Below are 24,386 nucleotides of genomic sequence, written 5' to 3' on the forward strand. Positions count from 1 at the left end.
GAGCGGGCGATGGGCGCTCGGAGCACGAGCCAGTGCCGTCGCCTCGCGAGACGACGGCACCGCTTAGTTCTCTGCCTAATCGTGATTAATTAGCTTGGGTAATCGTAATAAACCGTAAAACGACGGCATCATTAAGAGCGCTGTACATGCCCTAACACACCAAGAGGGCGCGTCCAAAATCCCGGCAGGGGGGGGGGGGGGGGGCGAGGCCGGGCCGGCAGCGTGCGCGACGGGACGGCGCGTGGAAGAAAACAAAAATGCGGGTCTGGATGGCTCGGGGGCGTGCACGGTGCACGGGCGTCGGCGACCGGCTCGACGTGGGTCGGCGCGGCACATGCGTTGCGCGGGGTTTGCTGATGGAGCTGGACCAAGTGGGAAGTGCGTTTGTGTACGGTTGCGCGTGAACCCATAGGCGGGGTCCGATGTCGCCCATCGTGTCAGGATCAGGCCCCGATCATCAGATGTGCGCCTGCCTGTGCTGATTGATACGGTGTGCTCCCTGAACGGACCAGCGGTCATGATCCGGAGTTGTGTCCAATAGCAAAATGCCATGAGGCTAGTTTGGTACTCTCTCTCTCTCTAGAACGGAAGGCAGTTTGAAGGTCTGTTTTGTTCGACTGTGGCGGTGAATGAAAGCTAGCTGTGAGCTGTGAAAAAAACTGCTATGAATTGTGAGCTATAAAAAAGCTAAAAGCTGTTTGGTTGAATCAGCTATGAGTCCGTGGAATTGGCAAAAAAATGACTGTAGTGCCCCTAACCTCCCGAGAGTTTATATAAAAAATAATTGTAAAACACTCTACTACTCAGAGATTCACATTCACATGTAAATGACTGTTTTAGAAAGAAAAATATAATTTCTTTAGTCTTGAATCCACCATTTCATGCTTCATTTAGCAAAGCTCTATTATCTAGAGGAAATACACACAAATCAACTAACAGAATCAATAATTCGGTAAAATCAGAAATGCTGAAATCGCCATTCCTCAACCAAAATCCCAAAAGTCCCTATCGCCTGCAGCGTGCTGCATTACTCGGCTAACTGACAGTGCGGTGGTGCCGAATCCCCGCCGTTGCCCAGTGGTGGTGGCACCTGGGCCTGCCGGCCCAAGGGCAGAGTCGCTTGGAGGCGCACAGCCCCTGTGCCCCGGCTACCCGACAATGCCTCGCCTCGCTGACTTGCCTGCTGCGGCGAACGTGCGTGGAGGCACCTAGCGTCTGCCGCGCCGCGCCCTCACCTCGTCGCCGCGCTGCTCGTGCCACGGGTGCCTTCCTCGTCGCTGCGCTGAACGGGACCCCGTGTCGAGGTGAACAAGCAGAGCCGGCAAGCGCCCTCTTGCCGCCCTCGCGATGCCGTGCCCGGGAGGGGAGGCGGGGCCAATGGCGAGCTCGAGCGCGCGGCGGAGCTCGCACAGCAGCGGAGGACCCATTAGTTTCTGTTTTGTAGGCGGCCTTCTCGGTTGGGATGTTGGAGTGTGTCGTCAAAAGGTAGCTCTGCCAAAGTTGATGAAGCTGGCCTGCCGTTGTCGAGCTCATGCTGTTCTTCACGATACATCACTGCATATTTAGGCACATATATATACTTGGTAACGGTGTAGAAGCCATGAAAGGAAGCATATGCCCTTTCCTGTTGATAGATGGTGTATTCTTCACTCAATTTCTTTCTACTCTTTCCTTTGGTAAAAATAGACTAAACTTATTCTGGTTTTCACTCGATCTTCCATTGCCCAACATTGCTACGTGGCATGATTGCATTGGTTTAAAAAATTGAGTGAAATAGACATAGAAATCACTCGAGTGCTGCATAGTCACTCCAAAAAAAAAAGAGCTTGATTCTGCATGTGGCGGCCTGGCGGGCAGGGAGGCCTAAATACTGTATGGGACAAAAGGCCATAGGATGGCATATGTATAGATAGGCCCGGAACAGCCTTGGCCCGCATTAGGATAGCCCAACTACATTTTAGCCCATTTCTTTGGACCAGAAGGCAGCCCAACTACCGCTTGAGCATAGCTTACATTTTTTATTTTTAGACAGTTAGTCTTTTAATAGCAAGTGCGTGCCTGTTGGTACCGAGAGATATGAAGCATATCTTTTTTACTTTGATTTTAAATATTACACTATTGTTTTCAAAAATTATATATATGAAATTTGGCTCCTAGAAAAATTTGTACATTTATCCACATTCAACTTACGTCTTTAAAAAAGAGGGATTGTTACTATAAAAGTATGCAATCGTCCAAGAGAGTTGTTGGCTGATGATGAAATGGTTGTTATAGAAAATAATAGATACCAATAATACTAGACTTGTATGACAAGTGAACAATAGCAAGAGCGTTCAGAAATTATGTGTTAAGAAAAAAATGGAAAAAGTCCATTTTAATAGCATTTATTATATTAATAATATTATTTTATTTTTTATATGGTCACATATGCAATTATTAGTGCATCAACTCTAAAATAAAAAATAGAAACCTGAAAAAAGGAAACTTTTTTAGATAAAGAATGAGTTGGAAGGTTATTCGCTAGAGTAAGTATCATCCACCGGATTCTCGTGGTGTCAACGGTCAAGATGATGAAGTCAATCTATATAACGCCTTCCTTATATCCCTGAGATATCCCTTGGATTCCTTGCCCTCTTTACAGACTACAAAATCCTTCCAATCTAGCAATGGCGTTTCGATTTGGGGAGAGATCTATGTTCCGTGAGCCGCCGCCGGCGGAAAGAACAACTCCATCAACGAAGATCAGGGCCACAAGCCAGTCCTTGCTTCAGGAGCTCATCACCGGTACTCTCCCAATCCCAGATCTGTGCATCCCCGACGAGAATCAAGGCGGCGACATGTATGGTACATCTCCTTATCCTCTGATTGCAGTCGGTGATGTCCATCTTGGTGGGTCAAATCATATTCCGCGAGATGGCATGGTTCCACAGCATGATGCTACAAGATTTATGGGGGCGGGTGATCTTGATTATGGCAACACTATATGTGGTAATCAGGCTCTTATGGAAAATACCATTCCATCTGAGAGTTCTGTAGCGACTATTGATACGGCAGTGAGCCAGGCTTATGCCAAAGAGGATGCTCCAACCAACAAAGGGAGAGGGCTGTGGACACCTAACGAGGACAGGTACAACAATCTAGATTCTTTGTTGTCCATGGTGAAATTTCTTTTCTAGTTTTTTTTTGTCATGTGTACATTGTGACAATGCAATATTTTTTATTTGTTCCTTGACTTAGATGAGTTTTCTTTCACACTTGCCCATCCCTTGACATGACACTAATGATCTCAGCAATCTTTTCTTTTAAGTGTATACTTATTCCACAACCATGTTTTTGTGCAGTCCTTAATTATTGCCAATCATAGAGTAGTATGATTTAATGGTGAATATACGCCCCCTCATAATTGCATACCCAATTTCCTTTCTATAATACGTGAGGTTGGAATTGTAGCATTATATGAATCAAACCAAAGTATTGGAGCACTGTAGTTTTGTTCATGTATAACAAAATATATTGTCTATATTTGGTTGCAATTTTTGACCACTTTTTTGCACCTATCTTTTGTGTTGAATTCCAGTAAGCTTAGAGAGCTTGTGAGTAAGATAGGTAAAAAAAAGTGGTCAAAAATTGCAAAGAATCTCCCAGGAAGGATTGGAAAGCAATGCAGAGAGAGATGGTTCAACCATTTGAAGCCTGGCACTAAGGTATTTCTACATTTTCAATTGTTCTTTTAAGATTGATTTCTACATCATAGATATATGTTTTCCTGAGATTATTCATTACAGAGTACCATCTCACTACAATATGTGTATACTTATTACTCTTCAATAAATATCATGTTTCTATTTATTCCTTGTGGGATCACAACAGTATATTTTCCTATACATAGGACATGATACAAGTCATTTTGTTCTTACACATATTATTAGCAACTGCATATATCTTTTGCCCTATATTTTGGATGTGAAAAAAGGAAGGGAACAACATCTCTAATTTAGTCATATTAGAATCTGTCGCTGGGAGATCTTCATGTGGAAATCAAATATATTAACTACAGTGTCTACGAATTAGTTGTATAATTGCACGTCCTAATGAAGTTGTTTTTGCATACACACAAATTAATTTCTTATGAACTGTACTTGATTTTTTGTCCTTCTTCTGGATATAAGTACTTGTATATAGACAAATCAATTTCTTATGAATTGTACTTGATTTTCTGTCATTCTTCTTAGAAATTGTACTTAATTCTGAGCTTTTTTGGATGTTTTGTACTCAATTTCTAACTAGATATTTAAGCACAACAAATTTGCTTTGTTTATATTGAGAGACTGATTTTTCTAATTTTTTTCTGAAAATTAATTGAACAACTGATTATTTATGATCTATATTTGATGCCCAGTATGCAGTTTGAACCATAGGATTGTAGTGAAACAATATTTGGATATCTTTAGCATTTTGCTTTTTATTGTAGTCTAAATTACTCTCCTGAACTATAGCCAAAGTCTGGATAACCCCCTAAACTATGCAATTTAGTCTATTTCACCCCATAATACAATTTGTCTGTTTTGTTTCTCCATACATAAATTGAATTTTAATGTTAAATTTTGCAGAGTAGTAGTGGACATCACAATGCATATTAAAAAATTGTTATAATTTTTCATCGTTATTTGTCATATAATTTTAAACTCCAATGATTAATTTATTATTAAATATTCTAACCTATCAAAATAATAATAAAATATTATGATATATTTTTCTAAGATGTGTTGTGATGTGTACTATCATCTTGTACAATTTTATCTTAAGACTCCACCTATGTATGGAGAAATGAAAAAGATAAATTATATTAGGTGATAATTTGAACCAAAGTGCATAGTTTGAAGGGTAAAATGAGCCAAACAATAGTTTAGGGGGTTATCCAAACTTTGGCTATAGTTCAGGGGAGTAATTTAGACTTTTTCCTTTTGTAGATGGATGGCCTTTTTTATTAACATGTGATTCCATATTGTTTTCCAAATAATTTCTTTTCAGTTTTCATCAAGAATTGTTGTGGAAGGAACATTGAATAAGTACATACATATATATCCTAACCACATAGCAAGGCATTTTGGTATATATTGTGGAAGGAACATTGAATAAGTACATACATATATATCCTAACCACATAGCAAGGCATTTGGTATATATTTGTTGTTATACACACATAGTACTAAGATATAATAGTGCTCCTTTCATAATTTTGTACTGTTATACTAGTATATCGTCAACCTTCAAATTAGATCCTAAGCAGAGTACTGGACTAGTGGACTATGGAATGTCAAAAATCAGTGAACCTTTTTGTTTATCATTCAAACATGTTTTAAACTTTTTTTTACTTGCATGCTCACACAATTTGTGCGCATCGTGTTCTGCAGAAGAAGACTGCCTGGACAGAAGAAGAGGACCAGATGCTTGTAGCCTGGCACCGGAAGCTCGGCAAGAGTTGGGCTAAGATGGCAAAGCACGTCCCTGGCCGGCCAGAGAACAGCCTCAAGAACCGTTGGCACGCGACCTGGCGCCATGTGAGGAAAAACAGAGACACGATTGAGATGGCCGTCAAGGATGGGACCCACCCCAACGTCCTCGTGGTCTACATGGTGCGCGAGTGCGGCGCGCTGAAGGCCGGGGCGGGCGCCCCGGGCAGGGCCAGAGCCGCTGACCCGCCGGTGCCGGACAGCTGGCAGGCGCCGACGCACGACAACCCCGCCGCCGCGGAGCCATCGCCGGTCTCCAACTCGCCCGACCAGTGGTGGCTGCCGATGCTGGGCGCCGGCATGCTGCCCCCACCGATAACGGAGACGCCGGCGGCACTGCCAGACCACAACGACGTCGAGAGCTGCGTGTATGCCACGCACGACGCCGACGGCTACGTGCGCTACGTGCACCTGCAGCCGACGCCGGGGCACGGCGGCGACGCTCCGGCCAACCAGATCGACGCCGCCGCCGCCGAGGCTGCCGGATACTACAACCCCCTGACGTTCCCGTACAACTCGTTCGCTGGGCAGCAAGTGTACGCCCACACCACCTACCCTGCAGGCAGCTACGGTCAGGAGGCCGGGCCGAGCTACTGCTACAGAAACAGCGGCGCCGGCGGCGACGAGGCGCGCGGCAACGCTGGCTCTGGTTCCGCGGCCCCGGAGCTGGCAGTGGCCGGCATGCCATTCAGCGCCAACAGCATCTGATGAGACTGGCTACAGATAAACAGAGCTGCGTTGCAGCAGTTCAGAACCAGTTTGAATAAGCGTCTTCTATGGACGGCGAAGACATTGTTTGAGTTTCCATCGTTGAACCATGTCGTCTGACTGTCGAGTCGTATCGTTGAACTATACTACTGTCGAGTCGTGTCGTTGAACTATGTCGTGTTGCTGTCGTGTCGTGCTTTTTGCCTGTTGGAGTTTGATCTGAATAAGAACCTTGGTATGTTTTGGACTATATCTGTGCTTTGTTTGCTGCTGCAGTTCATTTTGCTTTTAAATCTGTGATTGGTTGCGCTTGGAATTTCTTGCATTTCTCATTTGAAGGGGTGAAGCGTGTGGTGATTTTGTTTTAATTTGAAATGTATGACGAAAAGAAGCGTGCGGCTCTGGAGGTTGTACAGTGGTGGGAATCTCAGTGGATTCAGTTCAGTCAGGGTGAGACAACATATATTTTGGCACCTGCAACTGGGAGTCCCTGGCCTCCGCCACCATTTCTGAAGCGGCGCCGGCGCGGCGGCACCATGATTGAGTGTCGGGAAGATGGTCGGCACGCCCTGCGGCGGCACCATGATACAGTGAGGAAGTGCAGCATCTCCGTTGCTGTGTCCTTTCAAGTTCTGCATCGATCACCCAGGTGCAGGCAAGAAAGAGAGCAGTGCAAAGGCAACAGCGGCACAGAACGGGGCAGCACACAAGCGGCCGTCATCGTTGGCGCCACCGGGCCGGGCCGGTCTCCCGTTTTTTCATCGGCCGCGGGACGCGGTGGCCGGTGGGCAGCGGTCGTGTCGTGGTGCCTGCGCCACTAGCACACTAGCGCAGTATTGGCGAACCTCACCGTGAAACGCCCAATGCCTTGGCCCTCACCCTCTGTTGACGATCAAAATTGGCAGCAGACTAGATCAACCGGTCTGACCGGTCGCTCCAGGCGGTCTGACCGGTCTTTGGCGATGTAGCCGATCGGGCGGTCAGACCGGTCCAAGCAGAGTCCGAGTACAACTAGAGATTTTCATAGATTTAGATCTTGTAATAGGATTTCTTGCAGGACAAGTCCACCCACCCTATAAATATAAAGGGCCACGGCCGATTGAGACATCCAATCGATCAAAACACATCAATACATTACTTTTCTTTATGTTTATTGCATTTACTTTTGTCTTCAAACCCTAGCTCTTCCAACCCCTAATCTGATGTTCTTCCTTCGTCTCCGCGATGTCTGAAGGCGTTCTAGGTGGCCTGCCGATTCTAGAACAACCCTACGCGCGTTTGCCCTGACGGGGTCCCTTCCGGGCGAGCGTTCGTCGGATTTCGCCGTTCTGCACCGGCGAACCGGTCTGACCGGTTACTCCGACCGGTCTGACCGGTCTGAGCATCGGCGCTGCAAATTGTGCCGTCGCTCGCTGCGCGATCAAGCGCGTTCGTGTGTTGACCCTAGATTGGCGTCAACACAAATTGGCGACTCCGCTGGGGAAGAAAGATCTTGGTTGTAAAACCGATCTAATCTACTCCATCTACTACCATGGTGAAGCTGTCGAATCCTGGTGAGATCGATCCCGATAACATCAGCAGACCGTCTGTTGATGAATTGCCGCCCGAGGATCGTCAAGCTTATGAAGCCTTCATAAAGGAGTGTGAAGAGGAGAACAAGCGGCGCAAGGAAAAAGAACTTGAAGAAAAGCGTCGGTGGTTCTTGTCTCACTTCTCCAAGAATCGGAAGGGTGATATCTCTAAAGACAAGGAGGTGGTCATTCTTTCGGATGAAGATGAGCAAGCCAAATCAAGTGCTACTGTAAGTTCTACACCACCACCTACTTTAGAGCAAATTACTCAATTGGTGGTTAATGGTCAAGAAAAGATTCTTGCTACTGTTCAAAATATGATTGATAAATCATTAGGCAAGCAACCTTTGATTGATGATAGTGGTACTCCTAGACCTAATTTGGATGGCACTTTTTATCATAATACTATGCATCCTGAATCATCGGCAACACCTGCGCCACAGTACGGCATGCCGATGAATTTTTATGATGGTCAGAAACCTCCAGAGCAGTGCAATGCGAATGGAACGGTGAGACCGGTTGCACAAACCGGTCAGACCGGTCTCGGTGGGCTGATTTCAACCGGTCAGACCGGTTTCCCGACCGGTCAGACCGGTCCTGGTGCTCTGGTGGCGTATCAGTCGTCTCCTGAACCTATTACTAGTATGCCTCTTGTTCAGGCTGATTTTAGCCGAACAAATGGGTTTACTAGTTATGGTGTTCCTCCATACGCCACTATGACTTATAATCCGTATACTATGCCTCCCCAAAATTTGGGCTATTCATATGGTGCAATGCCAAACCATGGTTATTCACAGCAAACACCATATACACAGCCGAATCATGCACCGCAAATGCCGAATAGTTCTAGCGCCAATGTTCAGAGGCCAAATAATTCTTATTTTAATCAAATACTTGAGAAACATAAGAAAGATTTGGCTGATATGTTCAAAGAAACTTTCGGCGTAGAATTGAAGGACAAAACTCTAGTCTGTCAAAAGCCGTATCCTGAGAGTTTTGATTCTATTCCTTGTCCTCAGAATTTTAGAGTACCAGAATTTATTAAATTTACTGGGGAGGATAGTAGAACTACATGGGAGCATGTTAGTCAGTTTAATGCACAAATGGGAACTTATGGGAGTCTTGATCATTTGAAAATTAGAATGTTCCCTTTGTCTTTATCTGTCACTGTTTTTTCATAGTTTTCGGCATTAGCTCTTAATTCTGTGCAAACATTGTAGAGCGTAAATTTCATGATCATTTTTATAATGGTGAAAATGAGTTGAGGCTATGTCATTTAACATCGGTTAAGCAAAAGCATGATGAGTCTGTTGCTGAATTTATTAGAAGATTTAGAGATACAAAAAACCAATGTTATAGTTTGGTTATTTCTGAAAAGGATCTTGCCGAATTAGCTCTTAATGGTTTGAGGTCTCATATTAAAGAAAGATTAGAAGGATATGAGTTTCTAACTATTAATCAAGTGTTGCAGAGGGTTTTGGCTCAAGAAAGCCGAAGCAAAGAGTCTAAGTTTAAACCCGATCGTCTTATTATGCATATGCTACAAGGAGAATCTTCAAACGATGAGGGTAATGAAGTATATGCTGCTGAATTTGTATGATCATCTAGTGATAAGCTCAGCACTTGTACTTCTTTAAAGCCGATTTCTAAAAATCGGCAAGATGAGATTAAATTCACCTTTGATGTGACAAAGTGTGATAGAATTTTTGATGAATTGGCAAAGCTTGGGAAGATTAAGTTCTCTCACACTATTCCATCAGCGGGGGAATTGAAGCGGCGTGCATATTGTAAGTTACACAATACTTTTTCTCATGCCACTAATGATTGCAATGTTCTTCGTAGACAAATACAATCGGCTATAAATGAAAGACGATTGGTTATTTCTGTGATGCAAATTGATCAAAATCCTTTTCCCGTTCATACACTTGAGTTGTCAAATCCAAAAGTATTGATTCGGCCGCATCAAGCCGAATCGACTAAAGGGAAAAATGTGGTGGTTGGTGAGGAAAGGCATGAGAAAAGGATGCTGCAGAGCAAGACTCCTCGAGCTTCAACGAGGACATCAACACTCGGGGGGCAACACAAAGAAAATAAGACCGGCAGCAATCTAACCGGTCAGACCGGTGCGTCGAATGGTCTGACCGGTCCACAGGGCGGTCTGACCGGTCCCCAGACCGGTCTGACCGGTACTCCCAGTGATTCTGGAAATTCCTCCTCGACCAAATTTAGAACAAGGCCGAGCTTCAAAAAGCTCCTGGCCAAGTATGAGAAGAATGGAATTGTTCAGAGGCACAAGAAACGGCCAGATGAAGCCAAGGGTACCAAGTCAACGTCAACATCCAGTGAGCAATCGGATTCTCGCATACATCAAGAGCTTAATTGCAGCAAAGAGGGTGAGAAGGACGTGAAGAAAGATTTAAAATACTTACAGCCGAGGTGGTGTCCCTCCGGTTTATCTCACACTCAAAAGCGAAGATTGCAACGTTTACGCAAGCAGGAAATGATGGGGCAAGAAGTGGAGGTCAAGCCAACAAAGCCAATAGTCATAAAGAAAGTTTGGAGACCGAAGCAAATTGATTCATCATCAACTTGAAGTAAAGCAAGACATGGCCGATATTTTTTATCGCCCTTAGCACAAAAAATGGCCGATGTATCATTGATCATCGCCTTTAGTTAATTTTGGTCCAGAAGAGTGTTCTTTGGCACGTAAGCTTTGCCAAAGAACAGGGGGGGCATATGTTGACGATCAAAATTGGCAGCAGACTAGACCAATCGGTCTGACCGGTCGCTCCAGGCGGTCTGACCGGTCTTTGGCGATGTAGCCGATCCGGCAGGAGCCGACCGGTCTGACCGGTAGGTCTGACCGGTTTGACCGGTCCAAGCAGAGTCCGAATACAACTAGAGATTTTCATAGATTTAGATCTTGTAATAGGATTTCTTGCGGGACAAGTCCACCCACCCTATAAATATAAAGGGCCACGGCCGATTGAGACATCCAATCGATCAAAACACATCAATACATTACTTTTCTTTATGTTTATTGCATTTACTTTTGTCTTCAAACCCTAGCTCTTCCAATCCCTAATCTGCTGTTCTTCCTTCGTCTCCGCGACGTCTGAAGGCGTTCTAGGTGGCCTGCCGATCCTAGAACAACCCTACGCGCGTTTGCCCTGACAGGGTCCCCCCCGGGCGAGCGTTCGTCGGATTTTGCCGTTCTGCACCGACGAACTGGTCTGAGCATCGGCGCTGCAAATTGTGCCGTCGCTCACTGCGCGATCAAGCGCGTTCGTGTGTTGGCCCTAGATTGGCGTAAACACCCTCATTCAGGGCCAGGGGGGCGACGAACTCCCAAAATCTGGCGAGTTCCAGATCCGCTTTGCAAAAGAGCCATTCAGCTACACATTTTTTTTATAAGGTAATTCAGCCACACCATTCGGTCACCGGAGATGTCCATCAGCACCAATTCAACCGCACTGCAAGTCCTATCACATGTTTCCGAGGGATTCTGTGGCTCCTGAACACGCAAGGCAAGCAGCTAATGCTGATCCATCACTCACGAATCAGTCAAGGCCAAGTGCTGCTCGCAGAACCATCAGACAGTTTCATCTGCTACAGGCGCCTAGCTCAGCTAGCAAGTTAGGTTAGGCCAGGGCAACATTGTGCCTCACCTCGCCGGCGCCATTGCAGCCAATCAATCCGGCCAACACAAATCAAAGATTACTAGTAGCAACGGTAGTAGCAATCAGCTGTCAAAGCAAGTGGCTTTTACTTTAAATGTACTGCCACTAACCGGCGATTAGACTCGCCTCCACGAAACGTACTACTAGCTTTCTTCAGGTTCGGCGGACGGCGCCCGGATCTGCCGCCTAATCATTGCAGCTAGGATCGTTGATAGTGGACGGGACTCTGTCCAAACCCCTCGCTCGCTCGATCGATCGTTTCGCGACACAAGTGTGGAGGAAGGCCTGTACTATGGCGCTGTTTAGATCTTTACCTCTAAACCCTATAAACACAAAAAAAAATATCACATCAAATGCATGCATGGAGTATTAAATGAAGTCTATTTATAAAATTTTTTGCATGGATGAGCTGTAAATCGCGAGACGAATTTAATGAGCTTACTTAATCTATGATTTGTAACAGTGATGCTACAGTAATCATCCGCTAACTATGAATTAATTATATATTAATTAGCACCAAGATATACAGTGTATCCAGATATATAGAAAATAAATATTGTGTATTTAGAAAATTCAAAACAACCTATAGTTTGGAACGAAGGAAGTAATTAATATGTCAGTATATCTGTCAAGGAGAGTAATAAATGATTATATATATATATAAGGTCACTCTTAATTGAGTTTGATTCTCATTTAATAGGATATGAGTAGGATTTTTTTAATGAATGTTTCAAATAAGCAAAGAAGAGAGAGAATTAAGTAGGCTATCCAAATAAAACCAGCTGTATCCCGGTTCCAACTCATGATGAGTTCTAGAATTAAATGTCATGGGACCTACGAACAACAAAATGAAATACTCATGGCCTCATGGAAGGAATGCATTTGAGAAAGAGTTTCAACCATGTTTTTTTTTGTTGATGTGATGGACACTCTTTAGAGCAACAAAATGAATCCTTCCATTGAGATTATCGGACTAGTACCAATAATAGCAGGTCTCATGCGTAGGGATAAACTGCATCGCATTGCATCCATATTTTTTCAAATCCTTGGGAGATAGCACAAATTTAAAATATATCCAAGGGATATGCTATCAAAATTTAGTACTAATTTAGCATATCTACGGTTACAGTCTGCTGGTATATCTGTCATGGACAATAAAATGTTTTTATTAAACCACTCTTAATGGGAGTTTGATTGCCATTTAATGGTGGTAGGAATCTTCATGATGCTATGAAGAAGTAAAAAGAAAGAGATAAGAAGAAGATCCGTCCAGACGAAAAACACTCGTGCATGGTTCCATCTCGTGATGACTTATTTAATTAAATTTTCTGGAGGTCTATGATTAACAAAATGGAATACTCATGGAGGTATTGCTTGAGAACGAGTTTCAACCATGTTCTCATTGGTATTTTGTTGATGTGATACCCTTTGAACCAAAAAAATAAATCCTTCTGTTGAGATTATTGGACTACTACAAAGATTTGAGAAGCAAAAGTCGTTGCTTTTTCACCGATGCTCTCAATACCTGGTTTCTGCATATAAAAAACAAATGTGCAGAAATGAGACATTACTTGATTGTTGTTAATATACCCTTGCTGATAATACTAGTAATATATATGGTTCGTTTGGTTTGGATGGGATTAACGCTAGCAAAATGTTTATAACCACATTTTCGTTTTATCACCCTTGGGCTATTCAAGCTATATCATTCCATGTTCAGAAATGTATAACTGTTCACTTCATTTTGATGAAAAAAAATCCCTTTCCTTTTTTATACTAGAGTCGCATGGGTAGGAGTTTTCCACTTGACACATGGTTTGCATTTTTCTAGATTTATTTTAGAAATTAATTAAATTTGCTATTCAGTAGTAGACAAAAAATGTTCAATAGCAACGAGATGTCCGTGATGATTTCTTCAACTTTGAGATGTGTCGGTCGTCTCTCGAACTCGTGGAGTTAGGGTTATGCGCATGTATTCGTAGCAGTGACTACGTATTTCGTAAAAGTTATTTTTTAAACTTTAAAAGTATAAAGTTATAAATTAGAATATTTTCATGGTTGACCCTTAATATTAGGAATAGTTTATTTTAGATATTGCCCTTACAAAATCTATAGGTGATGTGGACAATATTGGAGACAATGGCTATATATCTCTGCCTATCTCTCAACTATTGTTGATGCCCTCGTCACCTTGTGTGGGTGGTGGATCTTCAACTACTCACAAACCTATTCACATCTTGTTAGCTCATCGTGGACATTACAACTTGTCTTTTCTTTTTCTTTTTCTTTTTATTTTAGAAAAAAAAACATTGTGGGCATTATATATGCTGCGTTTCAAGGAGGATATATGCTTATGCCCGCGATCGTGGAAGCTACCTGCGTAGACAACATATAGCCATTACATGATGGTGATATTTGCACGTCGCTTTCCGTCAGGAGGCTGGCGAAAGCGTCGCTAGACATCTACCGCTCCTATCTGGAACCGATTCCATGGAGAGGGTCTGATAAGCCTGAGTGGAATTTAGGCAGGATCTGGGCCATATTGCCGAAGGCAAGAGAATCCATCAGAAAAACACAGACTTTGCTGAGTTAGGCGTAGCCTAGGGCCCTAGGCTTGTAGTAGTATAATGTCCTCGGCTACATCTGACTATTCCCAAACTGAAAATAAAACCACAGAGAAGCCTTTCTCAGTGTGTGAGTGTGTGCGTGTGTGTACCAGGGCATAAAAAGGACGACCTGGAACGGTTTCATTCCGAGCAGATAGTAGAATAATGCAAAATGGAACAATTTTTTTTAGTGCTTTCATGTCACGATATGCCTGAATAAGACTGCATTATATTTTCTTATCAGAGAGCTAGCGTGCGTGGTCACCAACTCTACACATGGGTGCGCAAGAGGACACCGGAGGAGGGACAGATCTTAGCCACATGTCTAAGCGCGCATTATTATGATGATGTTCGCCGGTATCTCTTCCATTCCATCCCGTCTAATATATCGGCATAGCCTTTCGCCTTTCGGAAATTCGGATCCATAGCGAAGCTCCAGCCTGCTGTGCTCTCAGCTCAGTGCTCTCCAGTAGTCTCCACCGGAGGCCCTTCGTTCCCATCTTGTGTGGGAGCCCTGATGAGGCGGTCGGCTGCCTGGCTCACCACTGGGCACTGGCATCACGATGAGCTCGTCAGCCACAAGTCCAAAAGGAGCTCCGTGGATCATGCGTAGCCGGGCAGATTTGTATAAAATCCGTGTGGTGCGCGACACCGTAAAAAGGCGATCAGGAATGTGTAATGGTAGATGCGCGCGTGTGCCTGGATTTGAGACACGGGGTACATGCATGCATACAAGGTTGTCACGAGAGCTGAAGTGATTTCGGTCATGTCGTGCTATGCATCGGACACAGACAGCCACTGATGGGTGACTCCAATTATTCGACAAGGTTAACGACACGAGACGCACAACTAGACGAGTGAGGGACTCACCTGCACATGATGGAGGAGACGTTTAGGGGATCCGGATTGGGAACATGCTAATTTGAACCCCGCCTGCAGACAATGTATAGATAGATAGGAGAAATTGCAAAAATACCTCACCTCAGCCAGAAGGTACATGTTAATTACATTCACGGAATGTTAATCAGCAACATGTCCTGCGCAATAAGCGCGGCAAGCTAGTTTTCTATTCTACTATATCTTCATTGCACAGTTGGCGAAGCGAACAGACACACTCTGTGGTTTGGAGGTTCACGGCGCCAGATTGTGTAGAGCAAATTATTGCCCAGGGGTGTAACTTTATTTCTGAGTAATAAAAAAGCGCTCTTTCTCCTTAAAAAAATTCTACTATATCTTCAATTCTTAAATTTCATGTATACATACACCTATATTGTCGTACAACTGTTGCATCTTTCCTCACCACGTACTACAATTTGTTATTGCCAAGGTACAACCCTCTCCTTTATGCTCACCATTCTCTATGGTCGTCATCATTATCTTGCAATATGACTCATGTTAACTTTTTTTTCTATATTTTCTTTTACTCATAGTTGTTCCCTGTAGTAAATGCTATTCAATTATGCTTCTCCATCATTATTCAAATATTTTTTTCAGGATTCTTAACTCACTACCTAAATTGCATACCAATGACATGTTAGGTTTGACGTTATCCCCTTCTAAAATTGCTTTAGTTTTAACTTTAGTGGTGAAATCATATTTTTGATGGTGCCAAACTATTTTTTAAATTTTTTTTGTCAAAACAGGAGAACACTTTTGAACTTAAGGAGGAAGGAGAAGCCAATGTAGCCATTTTTCTCCTCTACATTGTAAGCCGTTTCAGGATTTCATTTGGGTTTTGTGGGTTAGGCCGTTTTATTATTACGTATTTGGTCTAACTTTACAAAAAAAAATGTTGGAGAAGCCTCCAATAACTAGACCCTAATACTTTACATGTTTGGTGGAACTTTACCAAAACTATTTTCCTTCTAATTTGCTTCTTAATCGCTGTACAAAAATAACTATTATTTTTTCATATTTTATCATTATTAAATTTATCTATTTATTAGTCATATTCGATAAGGACTCTTTGGTAACTATTAATTTTCTTATGATTTAATTTTGAATTTAGCTATTTAGTAATTGTAACATTTTTTTCTCAAGTGCTAATTGTCTTATTTTGTAAACTTGAATTTAGATATTTAGTAATTATATTTGATGCGGACTCTTTGGTCAATTGCTAATTTCCTTTTTTTTCTAGTTCAAAATTTAGTTACTTACTAATCGCATTTGACATGGAATTTTTCGTCATATTCTATTTTTATTTTTTTAGTTCTAAATCTATATATTTATTAGTCATACTTAATTTGGACTTTTTAAACTAGTATAGATCGTTAGATCTTCAAAAAAATCCAACAATGTAAATTCTTCTCCTTTTCAGATTAACGTGGGAATTTCTAGATTCTTTTGGGTGAATATGGTGGCTTCTTTTAAATTTTAGTACTCCCTTATCAATATAATATATTCTTCCCTTCAAAAAAATATAATAGATTCTTGAGGGTGGTCCCACTCCTACATGCTATCTAACTAGCACAGTTGAGTATTTTGGCAAACCTATTTCCTACGACTAGAGGGCTCTCTATCTACCTTAAGTGGAGACCCCTCTCGATTTTGAAGAGGAAGAAATGGTCGGGTATGGGGGATAAATCTAGAAAAGATAAAAAACCAAGATAAGTAAGAAATCGATGGAGAAAATAACAAAATCAAATCATCACCTCTAGCAACAGGATTGGGGTTCGATGAGGGCGGGAGGTGGGTGGAACGATCGGTGGCGGGTTACGGATTTGGTGTTTCTAGGTTGGGGGTTCAATGCCCGGTGGGTATATAGAGATGGTCGGAGAGGCCGTCAGCCTGGCAGTGCTGGCGGGTTGTGGGCCACGAGGCTACTGGCAATGGTGCTACCGGGCGGGTGGGTGGGGGGGGGGGGGGGGCGAAGGCCGGTTGGCGTGCCGGTGGGGGCATCCGTGGAGGAGGACGAGGTGGGTGGGTGTGGAGGGGGGGTCGAAGAGGAAGGGGAATGGGGAGGGGGTCGGAGAGGGCGGCGCTCGCCGGCGTCCGAGGCGACACGTGCGAGGTGGGCGGTAGGGGCGTGGTGGGGTGGGCGTGTGCCTGGGAGGGCGCAAGTTAGTGGCCGGGCCGTTGGCTTCAACAGCGCTGAAGCCGTCGGAGCTGGTCGAATGGCGGCAACGGGGCAGGGGATGTGGGGGCAGCTGACAGCGGGTGCAATATGATACGGGAGGAAGCTGTGCGGGGGAGAAAGAAGATGTGATGAGGTGTGGGGCCCAAGCATGATCTAATATGATGGTGTGTGTGGGGGGGGGAGGGGGGTGTCTCGCGATAGCGCTAGCCTATACGGAGAGAGGTCTCGACCTATTTGCCTCTTTGTTGAGGTGTCGAGCTAGTTGCTTATTTGGCAAAATGCTTTCTTTTTTCTCCAGTGGCGAGGCATGTGTCTACGCTGTACAGTGGAATTTTGTGAAGAATTTTCTATAATTTTGATAATTTGTTTTAAAAGAGTACAGAAGACTTGTCGGAATTCATGACTCAACATGGACAGCATGCCGATTGCTGACTGCTGACGGAAGAATCAAGTCCCCTGGAGCACACATGCATGTCTGGTGATGACGTCGGACTACACATATAACGGAAACATGACGCCCTCGCACCACATTTTCTACGGCAGCAGGCTCTTCTAGTCCTCTTTTCTGAGAAGCCATGAGTACGTTATTGGATCCTTCTCTCTGTTTTTTTCTTTTGGTATAAAGAAAAAAACGAACGAGCAAATTGATTCCATCAACGGCCGGCTCAGCTGTTCAATTCAAAGAACCGAGTTATTGCCATACTGCTGTTGTGATGAGTTCATTCTTGGCTGTGCATAAAACAAGGACCAAAATGCAGCTACATTTTTAGTCCTGGACTTCATCAAGTATAGTTACAGCTAACACATTTGTCTTTTCTTAAAAAAATAAGTTTGCACAATTCTTGGCTAGGAAATGACGAGTATACTACTGTACAACTGAAAGCCTGAAATTGGGAAACACCCATCAGTCATTACCCAGCACAGAACCAACCAGCAAACGCAAGTCGTAAATGGAATGTTGCAGGCCATAGAATAGAAATTCACAGCAAAAACGAGGGAAGAAATGGCAGCCGCCGCCAGCCAGCAGCCAGCAGGGAAGCCGAAGGTTAGGCCGCCTGTGACAGCGACGGGTCTCCCGGCGCTATAAAAGTGGCACGCGCCCCCCCCCCCCCCCCCCCCCCCCCCCCCCCCCGCTCTCTCGCCCAAAATCCTCTCGCGAGAGGCGGTCATCGACAGCTAGCACAGTAATTCCTGCGGCGCGTCGCGCAGCTGCCCGCCAACCAACCCCCAGACCACCGGCTCGCTATTTTACCCGCCCCGCTCCGCGACAGGTTGGGGCCTTCCACCTCTCTCGGCCTCGGCACTCGGCAGCGAGCGTGCCTGTCTCTTCGGGGGGTTTTGGTGCGGAGAGCGCGCGCGCTCCGGCTTGCTTGCTTGCGGCGTCGGCGGGGGGAGCCGGGAGGATGGTGCCGGCCGGCGAGCACGCGGAGGACGCCATCGTGGCGGACGCCGGCAACGGCAAGGACGGGGATCAGGCGCTGCGCGCGATGGGCGTGGCCGGCGACGACGACGCCGAGCATCAGCAGCAGCGCGACGGCGGGTTCAGCATGAGGAGCCTGCTGTGGCACGGCGGCTCCGTCTGGGACGCCTGGTTCAGCTGCGCCTCCAACCAGGTACCTAGCTGGCTGGCTGCTGCCATTCGATGCCATGGATGGGTTTGCGCCGGTCGCGGCGGGTAGAGGAGGATGCATGGTCGGTCGGTCACCGGTGTGCGTTGTGCGTTGGCTGGCAGGTGGCGCAGGTGCTGCTGACGCTGCCCTACTCCTTCTCGCAGCTGGGCATGCTCTCCGGCGTGCTGCTCCAGATCTTCTACGGCCTCATGGGCAGCTGGACCGCCTACCTCATCAGCGTCCTCTACGTCGAGTACCGCGCCCGCAAGGAGAAGGAAGGCGTCAGCTTCAAGAACCACGTCATCCAGGTCCGTCCGTCGGTTCGTGTCGGTGTCGGTTACCCTCTCCGATCCGATCCCTCGCCGCCCCAGCCCCCACCCCCCGGCCGCGGCGCTCCTCCGCAACCGTTCCCAGATCCGTTTCCTCGCCGCGGCCAGCTTCCCCGGGCCGGGAGGACGCGGTTTCTGTGCCGCACTCATGCTGCTTTTCCTCGGCCGGGGGTCATGGGATGATGGGAATTGGATCCGCGCGCTGGCCATGGTCGGTCACGATCGATCGATGCGCGCTGGAATTTCGGGGAGGGGGTGATGAGTAGAGTAGAGTAGAGTAGTGTTGCTTTGCTTGCCCTGCGGAAAGGCGCTTTGCCGCTGTGCTAGCTGTGTGCCGCCTGCCGACCTCGCCGGCCATTTCCTTCCTCAACACAGCAAAACGACAACGCCACCGGCACGCACCTGTTTTACTACTTGCTCCAGTACATGCACGCATCGATTATAACTGAACAAAAAAAAAACTAACTTTTTTTTTGCTCTCCTGGCCGTTGACCAGTGGTTCGAGGTCCTGGACGGGCTCCTGGGCCCGTACTGGAAGGCCGCCGGGCTCGCGTTCAACTGCACGTTCCTGCTCTTCGGCTCGGTCATCCAGCTGATCGCCTGCGCAAGGTCAGTCAGATCAGGTTCCTCCTCCTCCGACCTCCATGGCTCCACCTCTCTGATTCTTCGCGCCGCTAGCAAATAAAGCTGTGTCTATATGAAGGCCGTGATGAACTGATCGAACTCGTGGCATGGCATTGGCACGCGCAGCAACATCTACTACATCAACGACCGGCTGGACAAGCGGACGTGGACGTACATCTTCGGCGCCTGCTGCGCCACCACCGTCTTCATCCCCTCCTTCCACAACTACCGCGTCTGGTCCTTCCTCGGCCTCGGCATGACCACCTACACCGCCTGGTACCTCACCATCGCCGCCGCCGTCCACGGCCAGGTCGACGGCGTCACGCACTCGGGCCCCAACAAGCTCGTGCTCTACTTCACCGGCGCCACCAACATCCTCTACACCTTCGGCGGCCACGCGGTCACTGTGTGAGTACTCCATCGAACTACTCGGCTATCTGTAATTCTGTACTGTATATGCGGCAGACATTTCAACACTTACGGCAGCTTTTGCCTAGTGCTGGGATAATCACTACATCTACATGTATGGTGGTGGAGTAGAAGAAAGAAAAGACATGTTTAGTCAAACCAGATCACAAGGAGTAGGGAACGATTCACCGTGGTGGAAGACAGCTTTGTTGTCTTCTAACCATTGGGCAGACAGAAATGCAGCACGGCCACTAAGCTCGATCTGGTGATCAGCCCCTACCATTCCCCTACTTCCGAAGGTCCATGCTAGGCATCCACTACAATGCACTTCAATATTCCCCAGGCAGCAATCCTTTATTCCCTTTGCTCATTACGTGCGCTTATTAGTATAACACCTGTCATGATGATCTTTGCTGCGTGATGATTGCAGCAAAACTTGACGGCCGGGTAGTCGGCGGCGGCGTTTACGTGCTTTTGATCACACGCTCGCCCTCGCCCTCGCCCGGTTGTTAGGGAGTCAATTTATCTTAAAAACCCAGACGGCTTTTTTCTCTAGTGGTGAAAAGAAGAACAAAACAAAGTTCTCTGCAGAGGTTGGGGGCGATGCGGACTGGTTTCAATTCAGGTAGTGCTAAGTTCACATCAAGTGAACAAATTCCGTCCTGGTGCCCCCGTGCGGGGGTGATACCATCTACATCGGATTGGGACAATACAGTGCCTCATCGTTTCATGATTCCAGTCTATCCCTTTATTTGGCGATAACCTTTGGTATTTGGTTAGTGGAGAGGAAGTCTCAAAGCAAAGTTCTGACAGTTTGATCCCAACCTTAGAAGGTGAATGCCTACCTGTCTGCCAATCTTACATTACAGTGCCCCTGATGAATCCCTTACTGTCACCATCCCTTGCCTGAAGCAATTTCTAGACCACAATAATCTCTGTTGCTTTCAGAGTGATACGGCAGTTTCCATTAGTGTAGTAGCATGTTATCATCACTCTTGGATGTTAGGTGCTTAGTTTACTCGATAATTGCTTCATTTGGCCGTATTTGTCGGCCCCCACTGCTAATAATCTGACCCGGAGGCGGCGCTCGTATCTGGCTCGCTGGTCTCAATGATGCTGTTACGGCTGGTGAGATTCTTCATGTCCCAATCTTTCAAAATGTACTGACTAGGAGAAGCACCACCTTTTCCCCAGCTTGATGGCTTATCGTTCAATCAACACAAAAAGTTCATAAATTATTTGCGCGCATGTGTGGAAAAGGGCGCCTAGTACGACGTTAATTCCAAGTACTGATTCTCACTTTACATGCTACCAGATCATTTTTCTGATATCTTTGAATCAAGTACATGCTGCTTGCTTTGCTTTCAGAAAGCTGCTGTCTCTTTTATTTTCCCCCATAGATGATCGAGCATGTTTTGCTTTTCTGATACTGAATTACTATTATTACTGATTCGTTTCAAGAATGTAAGAATATAATTCTCCTTTTCTTTTGTGCGTGTGTGTTTCTTTTTAATTTTGGCGCAGCGAGATCATGCACGCGATGTGGAAGCCGCGCAAGTTCAAGTACATCTACCTGCTGGCGACGCTGTACGTGTTCACGCTGACGCTGCCGTCGGCGGCGGCCATGTACTGGGCGTTCGGCGACCAGCTGCTGACCCACTCGAACGCCTTCTCGCTGCTGCCGCGGACCGGGTGGCGCGACGCGGCGGTGATCCTGATGCTGATCCACCAGTTCATCACGTTCGGGTTCGCGTGCACCCCGCTCTACTTCGTGTGGGAGAAGGCGGTCGGGATGCACGGCACCCGGAGCGTCCTCAAGCGCGCGCTGGCGCGGCTCCCGATCGTGGTGCCCATCTGGTTCCTCGCCATCATCTTCCCCTTCTTCGGGCCCATCAACTCCGCCGTCGGCGCGCTCCTCGTCAGCTTCACCGTCTACGTCATCCCAGCGCTGGCCCACATGCTCACCTACCGCTCGGCGTCCGCCAGACTGGTAAATAAGCGTGCAGTGCTCCGGCGATCCGCCGAGACCGATCGACCGGAGCATCATGTAGTCGTCGCCGGACGGGACGCTAACTAACTAACTCTTCGATCTGCTGGGTGTTTCTTTTTGTTCTGCAGAACGCCGCGGAGAAGCCGCCGTCGTTCCTGCCGAGCTGGTCGGGGATGTTCGTGGTGAACGCGTTCGTGGTGGCGTGGGTGCTGGTGGTCGGCTTCGGGCTCGGCGGCTGGGCCAGCGTCGCCAACTTCATCAAGCAGATCGACACGTTCGGCCTCTTCGCCAGGTGCTACCAGTGCCCGCCCAAGCCGCACGCCGGGTCGCCGTTGCCGGCGCCGCCGCACCACTAGCGTCGAGCGTGGCCAAGGGCTTGCCGTGCCGACGGCGGCGTCCGGAGGCGCGGGGACCTCCTCGGTGCGAAACGAGCCGTAGGCCGGCCGGGACACCTTGCTGTGCACAAAAGCGTTCTAGAGTGGCTGCAAATTAATAGTGGAGCAGCTTGCTTGTGAGTTCACTGACTAGGGGAATAGGGATACCGTCCTGGACTCTTCGTTTGTCGCGTGAATTTGATGCATCGGTTGGTCCGGCTTTTTTTTTCTTCTTCTGTGTTTGGGTTGTTTGTTGCATTGCACATGGTTGTTTTAGGCTGTTCGGTTCATGCTACATGGCTCCTTGTGCAAGGATGACATATACAGTGTGCTCGCTCCTCAATTTTCTCCTAGTTAATCGATGTTGAATTCTTGATCCATGGTGTTTCGAAGGAACGAGGCATATCTTGCACAGCGGATGATGGGCCACAGCCCAAAATTGTGCCAAACTGTGGCCCAGTTTGAGCTCATGATCCTCATCATGTTGATGAGATGTAATCCTAACCGCTTTGGTTGCCTTAACCGGTGAACGGTTAGGATGCTACGGACGGTCGAAGAGGTGACCAAGCGCTGGGATTGCAGTTGTAGACCGTAGAGAGAACATATCCGGAGATGTTCTCGTAGACCGTCAGGTTTTAACTTCTTGTCCCGATCCGATCACATCACACACCCTTTACCTTCCCCGGCTGAATTTATCAAAAAATAAAAAAAACTTCCCCGGCGGAATCCAGCACCGAGCGCCCCCCACCCCCACGGCCCACCCACCTTCTTTGAGTCGCCGCCCGCCCCCCGTCGCGAACGCTCCCGCACCCGATCCCCAAATTCCCCCCGGCGGCGATGGCGGCCAGCCTGTGGCGCGCCGTGATGGACAGCGTCAGCGGGTCCTCCTCCCCCTCGGCGCCCGACGCGGCGTCCGGCGGCGTCGAGTTCTGGCACGGGGCCGAGCGCGCGGGGTGGCTCAACAAGCAGGGCGAGTACATCAAGACGTGGCGGCGCCGGTGGTTCGTGCTCAAGCAGGGCCGCCTCTTCTGGTTCAAGGACCCCGCCGTGACGCGGGCCTCCGTGCCCCGCGGCGTCATCCCCGTCGCCTCCTGCCTCACCGTCAAGGGCGCCGAGGACGTGCTCAACCGCCAGTTCGCCTTCGAGCTCTCCACCCCCGCCGAGACCATGTACTTCATCGCCGACTCCGAGAAGGAGAAGGAGGAGTGGATCAACTCCATCGGCCGCTCCATCGTCCAGCACTCCCGCTCCATCGCCGACGCCGAGGTCGTCGACTACGACAGCCGCCCCCAGGCCACGACGCAGTCCAAGGACAGCCAAGAGACCGAGCCGGCGGCGTAGCATCGCGGTGATCCCTGTGAATCTCTCCATATGGCTCTCAATTGTAGTATATGTACTTCCTCGTGATTGTGGGCTTTGTTCCTTCACTCTTAATTATATATGTATATTAACTACTATCAATGACTTGGCTGTGCCAATAAATGATAATTTCGTGCATTGATTTTTATATACTAATACATTATACGAAGAACTGATCTTGATACACCATGATTTCCCAGTTGCTTGATGCTTGGTTTGAATTTGTTGGCTCAAATTTTGGAATTCGAAACAGATCTTAACTAACAATTATTCTTTTCCTTTTGTTGAGTTTGTCTCTTTCGATTAAAACAAATTTGTACTGAGTCTCGCAGGAAGTTGTTCCCTAATTGCCTCCACATTTTTGGGTACATGGCACATCAAGATTGTTGTTTCCCCAATGAAGTAGCTCCTAGCTCCTGTCTAGTGTTCTTATGAAGTTTCTATCCTAGGTGTAAAAACACTGATGCATATGCAGTACGTTTATTAGCAATGAAGTCAATGAATCATATATCAAGATTCTAGATGTCTTGTGCTATGA

The 24,386-nt window shown here is 46.9% G+C and overlaps 2 protein-coding genes across 2 annotated transcripts; both read left to right on the forward strand.

Annotated features, from left to right (window-relative positions):
• Nucleotides 1-18,303: 18,303 nt before the first annotated feature.
• Nucleotides 18,304-22,847, forward strand: LOC120698513 (auxin transporter-like protein 2). Its single transcript, XM_039982146.1, has 6 exons — nt 18,304-18,767; nt 18,887-19,072; nt 19,590-19,702; nt 19,844-20,125; nt 21,650-22,115; nt 22,244-22,847. Exons 1-6 carry the CDS (start codon nt 18,558-18,560, stop codon nt 22,469-22,471), a joined length of 1,485 nt encoding a protein of 494 aa, XP_039838080.1. The 5' UTR covers nt 18,304-18,557; the 3' UTR covers nt 22,472-22,847.
• A 335-nt stretch (nt 22,848-23,182) lies between these two features.
• On the forward strand, nt 23,183-24,032 carry LOC120698514 (pleckstrin homology domain-containing protein 1-like). The gene has a single exon (XM_039982147.1). It carries the CDS (start codon nt 23,327-23,329, stop codon nt 23,828-23,830), a length of 504 nt encoding a protein of 167 aa, XP_039838081.1. The 5' UTR covers nt 23,183-23,326; the 3' UTR covers nt 23,831-24,032.
• The last annotated feature ends 354 nt before the right edge of the window (nt 24,033-24,386 follow it).

Source organism: Panicum virgatum, chromosome 3K, assembly GCF_016808335.1.
Source record: "Panicum virgatum strain AP13 chromosome 3K, P.virgatum_v5, whole genome shotgun sequence".
In the NCBI taxonomy this organism is placed as follows: domain Eukaryota; kingdom Viridiplantae; phylum Streptophyta; class Magnoliopsida; order Poales; family Poaceae; genus Panicum; species Panicum virgatum.